This window comes from Eumetopias jubatus, unplaced genomic scaffold, assembly GCF_037043125.1.
Source record: "Eumetopias jubatus isolate StellerSeaLion01/CBP00866 unplaced genomic scaffold, mEumJub1_p1.0 scaffold_14, whole genome shotgun sequence".
Classification (NCBI taxonomy): Eukaryota; Metazoa; Chordata; class Mammalia; order Carnivora; family Otariidae; genus Eumetopias; species Eumetopias jubatus.
Genome location: NW_028274820.1, coordinates 52,612,829 through 52,625,939, shown reverse-complemented (window position 1 = coordinate 52,625,939; position 13,111 = coordinate 52,612,829). Strand labels below are relative to the sequence as shown.

Below are 13,111 nucleotides of genomic sequence, written 5' to 3'. Positions count from 1 at the left end.
TAAAATGCCATCGCATGAAGATTGCTGGAGAAGATTTTAGCATTACAATGAGATTGCATGACTTTAGGAGCTCTGAGTAGCAGTTGCCTATTTGATCTAATTAAAAAGGCAAGCTTTTATTTTGCTTACACTCATACGCTTTTAACATTAATTTCTAGTTTGGAATATATGCCTGAACAAAAAGAACGTTTGAGGAAGTAAAAAATATTTTAACTAGCTTATTAGCAGAAACTAATAATTTACAATAAAATGGTATTTCATTCACTTATCTGTTTTCATAGAAGAGAAATACACGTGGGAAAATAAGCACTTCAAGTCATGTATAATATTCATTCCAGGTTGTATCTGCTCATCACAGCACTGAGACGGGACATGCACTGTGGGAATGGCACCAAAGACACCCCACAGGCCTCACGAAAGAGGTCATCTTTGTTTCCCAGAATGAACTTCTGCAGTATCTTCCCACCGCATCCCAGGAAGCAAACCTATACTAAAGTAAGAAAAATATTTCTTCTTGGATGTATTGATAGCAGCAGCGGACTAGCTGCTCACGTGGGCTTTGACTAAAGTGAAGACATTTGGGAATATTCTTACTATGGGATTAAAATCCTGAAGTTTCCTATCAAAATTGAGAGGCTCCACTTGTCTGACAGGGTACTGATTTTCAGCCCCTACCGTGTGCCAAGCCCTCTGCCAGGGACTTTTTGGACATTAACATATTCTTCATAGGCGCTCTGCCACTATCATTATGCTTCAGTTATGAAGAAACTGAGTGATTTCCTCAGTTCTGGTTCCCACTGGGATCAGCAATATAACTTTTAAACTGACCAAGGCCACAAGATTTGCGGTCGGGTACTGCTGCAGAAGCTACACACCCCACTCAGCCGCCATTATTGAAGGATATGGGGACCGTAAGAAAAGTATGGATGTGGGGGAAGCTTTGGAGAAGAAGAGGAAGCAAAATCACTAACGGAAAAGAACAAATGTGTGTAACTGGGAACCAGCTGACCTGGTCATGGGAAGAACATGAAAGCGCTGGTGACTTTACAGACATGAGGGTCTTCAAGTCACGGAGACAGTTCCTGAGGAAACAAGGGAAGTCCTGAGTCCCCCAGGTTCACTTGGTACACAGCTGGTTCTTCCCACAGAGACTAACTGGTATAGTATTGTATCACAGAACTGCAGGGACTTGGACATTATTTAGTTCATTTCCTTCAATTACGGATGAGGTAACAGGCCCAGCATTTCCATAGGATGACTAGAATCACAAATGACTTCACAGACCGGAAAAAATGTTTTCCTCAAATTATCTTTATTATTATTATTTAAAGATTTTATTTATTTATTTGTGAGAGAGAATGAGAGAGAGAGAGAGCAGGAGAGGGGGGAAGGTCAGAAGGAGAAGCAGACTCCCCACTGAGCAGGGAGCCCGATGCGGGACTCGATCCCGGGACTCCAGGATCATGACCTGAGCCGAAGGCAGTCGCCTAACCAACTGAGCCACCCAGGTGCCCTCAAATTATCTTCTTTAAATACAACTTTCCTCAATATGGCTTTTTGGTCAGCACAGTCTATCAGTCCCAGGTTAGCGTTTTCTTAGCAAGAACCTGGAGCTGTATTCTATCTACACTGCTAAAAGACTGCAGACACACTTGAAAGCCAGCCCAACAGGTTCACTGAGAAAACGAAGGATCCTGACCAGCATTCTTACAAGGCTGGAAGGTTACCCCACCTTAGCATTGTGGTGAGATCACAAGCATTTTCGGGCAAAGCCAGGATTCTTTTCAGGAAGCAATTTTGAAACTGATCTGGCCCTTAAATCAAAGCTGTGCTAAAATGCTAACGTTTTACATCTTAGAACATGGAAAGGATGGTTTTAATCTAAAAATTTTTCAGAACCGGGAACTATTGCTGTAGGTAGATAAAATGGAAATATTAAAGGCATAAATGACTACTTCTTAACATTCATGAAACAATTAATAAATAACAACTCCGTTGAATTATCAGTGTGGCACTGGATGGTAGAAGTACAAAGATGTCCTACATGACCAAGTTCATGTGCTAGTTAGGTGCACAGAAAAGCTAGAAAACAAACTCTAATGACCTGAGATAATGGCTATAATTAGAATAGGGTTCAATCACTTCAATGGCACAGAGCAGGGTGTCCATTTTATACCAGGCTTTGATAGGTAACTAGCATTTCACCAGAAGGAGCACGATGTGAAGAAGAGGGATATATGATGGAGTCAGGTGTTGGGTCAGGAGAGGCCTACTTACATCTTAATAATGACCTTCAAAATGTTTTCTCACCATCAGAGCAACTGGAAGCCTATCTTATGGATAATATTTGCAATTCAGATGAGTAAAATATACTGAAAAATTATGTCTCTCAATAGAGCTATTAATTTTGCCACTGAAATCAAGAAGCTATTCATTTCTTTATTTTTTTAAGATTTTATTTATTTGACAGAGAGAGCCAGAGAATACAAGCAGGAGGAACGGCAGAGGGAGAAGGAGAAGCAGGCTCCCCACCAAGCAGGGAGCCTGATATGAGGCTCGATCCCAGGTGCCCGGGATCATGACCTGAGCCGAAGGCAGATGCTTAACTGACTGAGCTACCCAGGTGCCCCGAAGCTATTCGTTTCAATGAAAAGACTCTATCGCTTACAAAAAGAACACTGGCAAAAATTAGAAAAATACAAAATCATTTCAAATGTCATAGGGATTTAGAAAGGTAAAAACCATCACATATTGCTGGTGGGACTGCAGACTGCTATGGCAATTCTGGTGAATAATTCAGGACAATAAAATAATTACACTATATATCGCAACCCCAAAATTCTTCTGCTGGAAATTATATCTTCAAGAAATGCTCTCCTTAAGCTCTCGTTCATCATCATTTAGGATGATGTCCATGAGTATACACTGAAGCAGTTTTTGGTGAAGGGTGAGAACTGGAAGCCACTGGGGCATCCAACTGGAGAATGGGTAGGTAAAATGGAGCACTGCCCACCATGGACTGTTACAGTGATTAAAAGCGAACTATTAGGTATCTGCATCCATAATGACATGACTAGATCTAAAAACATATGCTTAGTGATAAAAATAAGAAATGGAATGAGAATGGTAACACCATGCCATTTATACCCACTAAAATTCTTGGACACAAAGCAGAAAATGCATATGATATAAGAGCTCATGCAAACAAAAATACAGGAGATAATGACTGCCTATGGGGGCAAGGAGAATGAAAGCGGGAATAGGAGATACAGAGGAAGGAAGGAAGGAAGGAAGCAAGCAAGCAAGCAAGCAAGCAGGGAGGGAAGGAAGGAAGGAAGGAAGGAGGCAGGGAGGGAGGGAGGGAAGGAAGGAAGGAAGGAAGGAAGGAAGGAAGGAAGGAGGGAAGGAAGCGAAGGAGAGAGGGAAGGGGGAGGGAAGGAAGGAAGGAAGGAGGCAGGGAGGGAGGGAGGGAAGGAAGGAAGGAGGGAAGGAAGGAAGGAAGGAAGGAAGGAGGGAAGGAAGGAAGGAAGGAGGCAGGGAGGGAGGGAGGGAAGGAAGGAAGGAGGGAAGGAAGGAAGGAAGGAAGGAAGGAAGGAGGGAAGGAAGCGAAGGAGAGAGGGAAGGGGGAGGGAAGGAAGGAAGGAAGGAGGCAGGGAGGGAGGGAGGGAAGGAAGGAAGGAGGGAAGGAAGGAAGGAGGGAAGGAAGGAAGGAGGGAAGGAAGGAAGGAAGGAAGGAAGGAAGGAGGGAAGGAAGCGAAGGAGAGAGGGAAGGGGGGAGGGAAGGGAAGGAAATACTTTTCTCACTCTTAAGACAAAGAAGTCAATGGATGACCTTTGACAGAACTCTAGTTATGTAAATAATCACCTAATTTTTAAGACGCTCATAGAAAGAGTGGATGTAGAATTTTAAATTTACTACATGTTCAAAATTACCTACGATATGCATGAGCATCAAAAAAAGAATATAAATATCTATAGAGTTTTGGTGAGGAGCAGTGGGGACTGGTGAAAGAAAGTGTGGTCTCAGTGCCCTGCACTTGAGCTCTACCACTCACTGGCTTATGCCTGCCCCCCTTCCCTGGACATGAACTCCTTCAGCCTAAGACAGAAGCACTTCTGACTAGCATGATCAGGTAACGTGTGTATTAGAATGGTAATCAGGAAGACATGCTTGTAAACCCCAATCTGCTGTAGCTTTAAAACGTCCCAGGATCCCCCAAATTAGACTATCTAAAAAAAAAAAAACCACAGAGAGCCATATTAAAAATGAAAAAAACAAAAACGAAAAACAACAAAGAATTCCAAACCAAAAAGAATCTCTTAATCATTTAATACTTTTTTATGGTTTTCACCATAATTTTTAAAATAGTATTTATTTTCTCTCGTCCTTTCAGAGAGCTGATAGAAAATGAACATCTCCACATGATGAAGAAAATTTTTTTTAGAAACTTACATCTCTAAGTTTTTACTTTTGCTGGACATCCAAGAATGTATTACTGTGAAATGACCTGGAGACAAGAAATTATCATTTGACAGGGCTTCCTTTGCATTTTAAAAGGCACTGCTGAAGGTTTCATTAAAGGTCTTGCTTTACAATATTGACTCATGTTATTCCTCCTAAATGATTCTTCTGTCATAGCAACCTCTTCTCCCCAAAGATGGGGGGAAAGCATCTCATTTTCTGCCATCTAAAACCCTAGCTCTACACCCACTCAGAAGGGAGCATAACATTTACAGCAAATGTCACAACAACCATTATGAAACAATAGGCAGATGAGTCATGTGAGATTGGGGCAAAACAAGTGACATTTCAGATGATTTTAGAGCACTTAACCTTTTATTAGAATCCTTTTTAAAAAATCGTTTGTATCTGCTGGAAAAAAAAATGATTTAAAAAATAGCCTAGCAGAGCCAGCCACTAATGTTCAAATAGAAACAAACCAGCTGCTTGGCTACTGTTAGCATAGCTATCAAATAAATCTACGGAATCTAAAATAATGGTGTTGATATTCGTGGAAACATCTGAACCCACAGGCCTGCAGTATTAACAATAAAGTAACTAGATAGGTAAAGACATTTCTGACTGGAGTGGAAATAGAAACTCCTGAAGTTTCAGCTCCCCAACCAAGTTTACAAATGAGGAAAACAAGTAGGTCCAACAATCCGAGTTCAGGACTGAGCATATGTAAGAAATAGAAGAAATGGAACAGAAGTGGTCTGAGCAGATGGAGACTCACTCTCAAATGTGATTTGCTGGCTTGAAGACAAACATGCTAATGAGTTTTCCCTACTAGGAGTCAGTATTGGTAACAACAACAAAAAATGAACTCCTTTCACACTTCACAATTCACCACCCACCTTCCCAACACCGATTCCTCACAACAACGCTGTTGGAGGAGGTATGACCACCTTTCACTAGATAAGGAATCTGAGGTCAGGGACAAGTTTAGCGACTTAACCAATGATGACAAAGTAGTTGGTTTTGGAGCAGGGTTCCTGCCGAGTCTTGCAAATGGAAGACCCATACGTTTGAGTTCGCTGTGCTGTTTCCTCCGCTGGACTTAGGAGTAAATTCTCCTACTTTTGTCTTAGCCTCCAGCTAAATTATGTAAGACATGTGAATGACAAGCTAAAAATTTTCTTTTTGCCTATGCCTCAACATCAGCCTGAGATACAGCCTTACTTTCCTCTTTCCTAAGCAGTAAAAGGGAGTAGAATCCCATTCATTTACGTGGGCTCTGAAAGAATCGGGTGACATGCTTTGCTACTTACAGGTCACAGAATAAAGAGTTCATACAAATGTACACTGTTAACACTATTTGAAAATGAAAATTCGCCTGTGCTGTTTAACCAAAGACGGTAGAATAAACCTATTTTGTAAACAGTGAAGTGTGCAGCTAGCTTGGCTTTCGAAAGTAGAGTTGATGATGTATATTTTTCACGCCTTGAAACTATTTCTGTTGATATGAAATGACACACTATTGTTAATCTTGAAAAATGTCTGTAAAAATCATACTAAATCCGAAATGATTGCTAATCAAGAACTAGCTGAAAATAGTTGTTTTCCTCTTTTTCTGGTTTAGGTGCAAGAATTTTGTGTTACAAGAGCGAGGATATTAATTTGTTGAGCATTTCTGTCTGAATTCTGCTGTCTCTTTAGCTCTCCAGTAAGAATTACGTGACAGACCTCTGTAAATGCAATGCAGCAGAAAACCACATGTTAGCCATCAGGGCTGAATTTTTTGTTTTGGGCCACGGAGAGGCTACCCATCAGTGCATAAAGGTCTGCCCACCTGGCCTTTTGGATCATAGTTCAGGCACACAATTAATTCATTATGAAGTAAGTCACTGCTTGCTTTTGAACTAGTCTTTCCAGCTTTGGAGGTGAATGTCCTGTCATTGACCTGAAGAAATACCTCTACTCTTTCAAACTCCATTAAATCACATTTCCTTCTGTTTTTTTTTTTTTTTTTTTTTTTCCCTTCTTGCTGGTGGGGGTGGAAGGAAAGGTTTGTAGTAACAGAATGTTCAGTAAGTAGATGAAAAGGTAGGGCATTCTAAGCAGATATTTGTGACAGTGAAGGTTTTAGAAGTAAAAAGTAGATTGAAACAACATAAAAAAAATCCTTTAATTTTCATTCTCCAATGTATTTTGAAATTTAAAGATAAGGTCTCATAATTTGGGAGATTCAATATAACAGGTCATAAAAAGTTTGATGTAAAGAGAAAAATCTCACTTTTTTCCATTTATTTCTAATCTCACAAATATGTATTTCTTGGTTGTTCTTCTATGTTGTACTAAGTACTGTATACATAGATATGTATTTATAATGAAAGAATATATGTATCCTCCTCTTTAGTAACAAACCATGTCTCTCCCCACCCTCCCCACCTTGCGCCCTCCAGGGAGGTAACCATCATGCTAAGTCTTGTGTTCATCACACCCTTAACCTTTGTAAAATATACTTTTACTACCTATGCTTTCCCGATCAAGACACCATACTGCTGTTTCTGAACTTAATAAAATATTATTACATACTATTAGTGGTCTTTTGCACCTTTTAGCACTAACAATGCATTTCTAAGAATCATACATGCTGTTGAATGTAGTTTACTGTGTCATTTCTTTTTCCAAGGGCACAAAATTCATCCAGAGCTGATTTAGAATGCAGACCCTTTAGTGTTTCTGCTATTACTGAAGAATCATTCTTCAAACTGAGAGGCAATGGAAATCTAAAGTTTTTAGAACCATCTGTGACCAAGTTGTTCTTTTTCTGGAAACTGATTAAAGGGTCACAGAAAACTGACCAATATTGACATACAATTGCACTAACAGAAATAAAATACCTATTACCAACAGTCTGAAAATCCCACTTACATTTCTGATCACAGATATATGTGAAGAACTTATCCTATCTTGCACCATGTTTTAGAAGGGATGATAAAAAAGAGAAAGAGGGACAGCAGGACTGTGAAAAACAAGAAATAGATGAAGGACCTGGAGATAACAATGTTGAGGCCTGAATTGTTATTCTTCAAATAGCTGAAAGCTGATCATAAGCAAAAGAATGTCTATCTCCTCTACCCATTTTCCTTGGAAAATTGAAGGAAATTTTTGAAATCTAGAATGCTTGTGTATTCTTCTAGAGAGGATTTATATTTGCTTTTCTAGACACTGAGGGACCCTAACAAATCTGGGGCACTTTAAACCAAAATAACAGTTTGAAATTATGGAAATTTGGGCTACAACTCCATGCAAGGACTAGCTAGCTTCTGGTTAAAACTTCTCAAGGGAAATCCTGTCCCTGCTCTGGTCTGCATCCGGACTTCTGGGGGTAGAGGTGAGGGACTCACCAACATAGTGCAGACATGAGCTTTTGAAATTCTAGCTTAATTTCATGTTAGATTATCCTCCTTGGTCAGTACTGAGCTTCGCCTTCTATCTCGAGTGTTGTGAGGCCCTGAAAACCAAAACTCAAAACTGAAGTACACAGGGGAGCCTGAGTGGCTCAGTCCGGTAAGCATCTGCCTTCGGCTCAGGTCACGATCTCAGGGTCCTGGGATGAAGCCCCGTGTCAGGCTCCCTGCTTAGCAGGGAGCCTGCTTCTCCCTCTCCCTCTGCTGCTCCCCCTGTCTTTTTCTCTCTCTCTTTCTCTGTCAACTAAATAAATAAAACCTTAAAAAAAAAAAAAAAAACTGAAGTATACAAATGTCCTCAGAGCAAAAGTGACTTCACTGTTTTAAGTTCTTTACTTACCAGAAATAACCTCTGGTTTTCTGCCTTTGGTTATATTTTGGCCTGGTAATTTTACAATTTAGAAATAATTTATTATAAGTGTATGTGTGAAATTATAGAGACACAGATATTGGCATAATGTACAGAAGACATTTCTGTCAAGCTAACTCTCTAAAATCAACTGAGTTGTCTCAGGAAACAGCAAAGGGAGCTCCCTATAAGTAGAAGTGTTGTAGCAAAAGTTTGATAATTACACATCAGGAAAGCTGTATAGGTGATCCAAGAATCAGAGATTTGATCAGTCTCTTTCAACCCTAAGTTACCACGACTGTATCAAATACAAGGGAAGAAGCATGTTACAGTTACATACGAGAAGTTATTGCACCAGCTTTCCCTGCATAGAGCAATTTGTGGTAAGGAGGAATTATAATGACAGAAAAGGAAATCAAGTTTCAGTCAATTGATGGTGTCTTCAAAACAGCTGATTCCCTAAGAGTGTCTACTTACAAACTGTTGCCTTTGCTTAGCCTAATACCAAAACTATAGAAAAATTCTTGTTGACTCACAAATTTATTTTCCTCCATTCTTGTATCATTGGTTTCAATAAATTAGGTGTTGAAAACCGAATGTTCTTAGGGTTGACTATATACAATCAGATCAATTTCCTTTAATTATTTCATTCTTCAGAAACATAGTTCATGCCTTATTCATCTTTACATTCCCATTGCTAGGTAAAATGACTGGCACTTAGTAGGTCCTGAGCAAATGTTTGCTCAGTAGAGCCCTACGTTCCTCAGCTGTAACACTTCAATTATTTTTTCATTACTCTCCAGGACAAATGGATAAAACCTACTTTGCTAGGCTGTTCTTCTGAGAGGTTTGCACAAAGTTGTTTTTACTTATTTTTGGGTCTACCTCCATCAGAATAACCAAGAACCAAACACAACACTGCCAAACTGTACAACCGCTGGGCAGCATACCTTCAGTATCACTAAGAGTGGTTTTTTCAAGGGTTACATTTCATTATTTCTGAACCGTAATTGTCATCCAAACTGGGTAAATAAGATCACCTCTAACCCAATTCCAAACATGATAAGCTCATAAGAAAAATAACTAAGAACCAGTGGCTTTACACTTCAGAAATAATCACTTTGTTTTACAGGGCTAATCAAGGATCTAATTTTTAAAAGGACCAAAACAATAAGAGTCTTACCTCAGCATGAGGAGTAGGGGGCAAAACTGAGGTGTCATTTTCAGTAACGTTTCCAGTTGGCCCATTGTTTGGTGAGCTGGGGCCAGACCCTGGGGAGCTGCTACTGACCGAGGATTCTGGAAGACATGGTGAAGCACAAGCAGATTCATGACAACCATACAAGAATGAGCTTCAGTGATACTGTAAGTAACATACAGCACCAAACACTGTTTCCCCCCTCACTCGACGGGAACAATGAGCCCCATTTCAGTCCACAAAAAGGACTGTGAAAAATTGTGAAGCACTTCTGAATTCTCTTACCACTTTTCTCCCTTTGTTTTCACTGTTAAAATTACAACACAGTACTCCATAGTTTCTAGGTAAGAACAGTTAGAGAACGTTATAGAAGCTTTTGATGAGGGGGGGAAAAAGGACATTGGTGTAAAATTCTTAAACACATCTTTCTCGCTGCCTTTTTATGTATTTTGCTTGCATTTTGATGAATCTGCTTTTTATCTTTGATTCTTTCTTATTTGCTTTTCTTTTAACGAGAAAAATACACAGTAAAAAATACCTCAAGGAGCTCTTTTCCCCAGACTCCTAACTCTTGCCTTTCCTGTGTGACTAAATACTGATTTCTCATTAAAGTCTCATTTTCATATCCTGTCTTTAAAAACAAAGGCAAAAAAGTTCTTTTCTTACATCTGCCTTGTCAATGTAAAGTCATATTATTTATATCTTTGTGTGCGATACTCAGAAGTATTTCCTTATGTAGAAATCGCTGCCGCGACCACGAGAATTCCAGGTAACAAATACTTGCTGCAACAGGTTTCTACAACATGGCACTGGACCTGGGGAGGTAGGGAAGCTAGCAACTGATTTTCTGGGAACACTGAGAAAATCTCAGAAAAGAAATGAGATGGCAACTGGGGCTTGAAGAGATGTAGAAGTAGTTCATGAAATGGGGACAATGGAGAAGAAGGGAGTGGAGGGGAAGGCACTGCAGGCACAGGGAAGGGCCAAGGCTTAGAATTGTTAAATAACATGTCTTTGATGGGAAAAGGGGGCAGAAAACTGTGGAACTTAAAAAAGAGGGAGATAGCAAGTGGCTCCCATGTCAACTATTGCGAGGAGACGGGGCATGGGGTTTGGAAAAAGCATGCACTTGAACCTGGGAAATGGGGAAGGGAGATGCAAAGGTGTGAGAAGACCAGCAACAGCAATTTAACTGCTATATGATGCCACGATGGTCTCTGACTAGACAGTAAAAACAATTAGTATGAAGATCCAAACAGAGTTCATCCAAATTACGTGAAAGCTGGCAGAGAAAGGGGGAGGAGTGAATAAAAGGTGAATAAAGCTGTCTCTGGTAGTTCAGATCCTCCCAAGACATTGAGAATAAGTACAACATACTAGTTTAAAAACCTCTACCAAAGCGTCCACAAGTCCTAGCTCATTGACCAGATATGTGCATCTAATAAACATACAAGTCCCTCTTGGGATATACATTATTTCCTCAGATGAAAGGGAGAGTCATTATCTCACAAAATTAGGAAGAGAAAAATATGGTATTTCAAAAATAAAGAAACTTGAGTAAAACTCCAGCAAACTGTAACCCCTTTAAGTTAGAATTAATCATTACCCAGACAGGTATTGAGCAAAATTCCATTGTAATGCGGCAAGTGATGGTGGGGAAAAAGTTATGATCAAGAAGAGATTAATAGGAAAATAGAAGAGAACATTGGTATAAATAAACATGACCTTAGATTAATCAGATTCTAAAGCAAAAACAAACAAAAAAAGCAAAGCAATATATATGGCTTTCTATTTTCTTCAAGTTTTCCCATTATGAGGGAGCGTACTCTCTCCAATTAGAAAAATCACTTATATCTATTTACATTAGACAATTGATATGTTCATCTTCTTCACATTCATTAACACGGATTCATTCTCCCACTCCCCAATCCCACCAAGTACCTCTATTATGAAAACTTAAGATTTTTATTTACTTAAGTACAAATTTGTGTTCTGAAGAAAAAAGTCTGTAGCTCTGAATTTAGAAATGGTCCAAATAGTGATTATATTTGATATTGAAAAATAAATATAAATTTTGGTAAAGTGATATTTATTTATTTATTTATTTATTTAGTATTTATCTGTCAAGGAAATATTTTCCAACTAATACTTTGCTTCAGATAAAATTTTTTATTAAATCTGTATTAAATTTATTAATCTGTCAGGAATGAGTAGGAGACTACCCATTTTTTTTTTCGTAAATAACCTGTCAAACTACCATGTCACATTAGTGTTCTTTACTTTCCCACTCCTACCTCCACAATCTTTTCCCTATTGTCTCCCCAAAGTAGGCACTCTCATGACCACAGGAGATACAGAAAACAAATCACTGTGAAAAATTATTACCCTTACCTGCTAAGGATAAGATCTGATCTTGGAGAAATGATAGCAACTGACTACACTGGCTTAAGCACAATCTTCCTTGAAAATGGAAAAAAAAAAGGGTTGCAGATTACCACTTCTCCATGAATGCAACCGAAGGAAATGACCAAATACAATGCATATAGCTCCAAGTAGGTACTCAATAAACAGTAGTCAGTATTATTATTTTGGCTAGCCTTTTTGGGTTCTTGTATCCCTAGGTCTTCTCTAATTTCAGACCAGGTACAACTGGGACCAGAAAGCTTTGTAAGACATCAGGTTGAATTTCCTAACCTGTTCACCCCACCACTAACCAGGCAGCTAAAAAAATAAGAACGCTTCCATTGGAGACTAGTGAAAATGACAGTTTCTTTCCCTTCCTCAAAGGCAATATATCCCCCTCCTGCCATAAGTCCCAGTTCACTAGTAAACACATAAAGTCATTTATGAGTTCTGTAAATTTGTTGAAAAGTCAAGGTTTTGCTGTTCCACATAGTTTAATTTTCCCAGATGTATTTTGTACATTCGTGTCTGAGTATGGGGGAAGTGTTCTTCTTGGACCTCCCTCTGCTCATTTCTGATCAAATTTCATTAAAAGCTATACTCTTCTGGTTGGCATTCCTGAAACGGACTGCCTGTTTCTGAAAAGATGAAGGTGAGCTTTGGCGTTCCCTAGTTATGCCTAGATTGACACATAGCTCTGTTTTTCATTCATTTCCTGTTTAACACAGTTGGTGAATGCATGGCAAGGTTTACTGAGCTACTTGTGCGTTTCCAATATAATTTCCTTTCAAGACATGTTTCTCCTCAAAATAACTTTTAATACGCAACAGCCATATTGTTCTACGCTATTTATTTTCATTCCTCCTACCGGCATTTTTTTTTTTTTTTTTTAGTGTATGTCTGCACAGTCCTCAATTACCTGTCACCTCAAACATTCGCTTCTTGAATGAAGTGACAACATTTCCATCCTTCCGCCTGAGTAAGGGGCTGCTTCTCCTCTCTGCCACTTTCTGTTTTAACCTGGACCGCACCTTCAAGTTGGGCTCAGAGGCTGGGGATTGAGACAAAGAAAATAGATAAAAATTAAAAAATAGAGAGCCAGTTGCTCCTGTATATAAAAAAACGGCTCACCCTTTTCCTGGTTCCTTTTCATCTCAAATCAAAATTCCAAGCATGTAAATAAGGCATTAACTCTAAATGAATTAAACAGACAAATATAGTAATTATTTTTATGAAATCTACTT

At 39.1% G+C, this 13,111-nt stretch overlaps 1 protein-coding gene across 5 annotated transcripts in view; it reads right to left on the bottom strand.

Annotated features, from left to right (window-relative positions):
- HDAC9 (histone deacetylase 9) overlaps positions 1-13,111 on the bottom strand; it is a 733,933-nt gene that overhangs the window by 394,732 nt on the left and 326,090 nt on the right. For all 5 annotated transcript variants that reach the window (XM_088018628.1, XM_088018630.1, XM_088018632.1 and 2 more), the window contains 2 exons: positions 12,787-12,918; positions 9,450-9,565 (listed from right to left, as the gene is read on the bottom strand). In XM_088018628.1, coding sequence (XP_087874754.1) covers positions 9,450-9,565; positions 12,787-12,918 — 248 coding nt within the window. The remainder of the gene's footprint in view (positions 1-9,449; positions 9,566-12,786; positions 12,919-13,111) is intronic.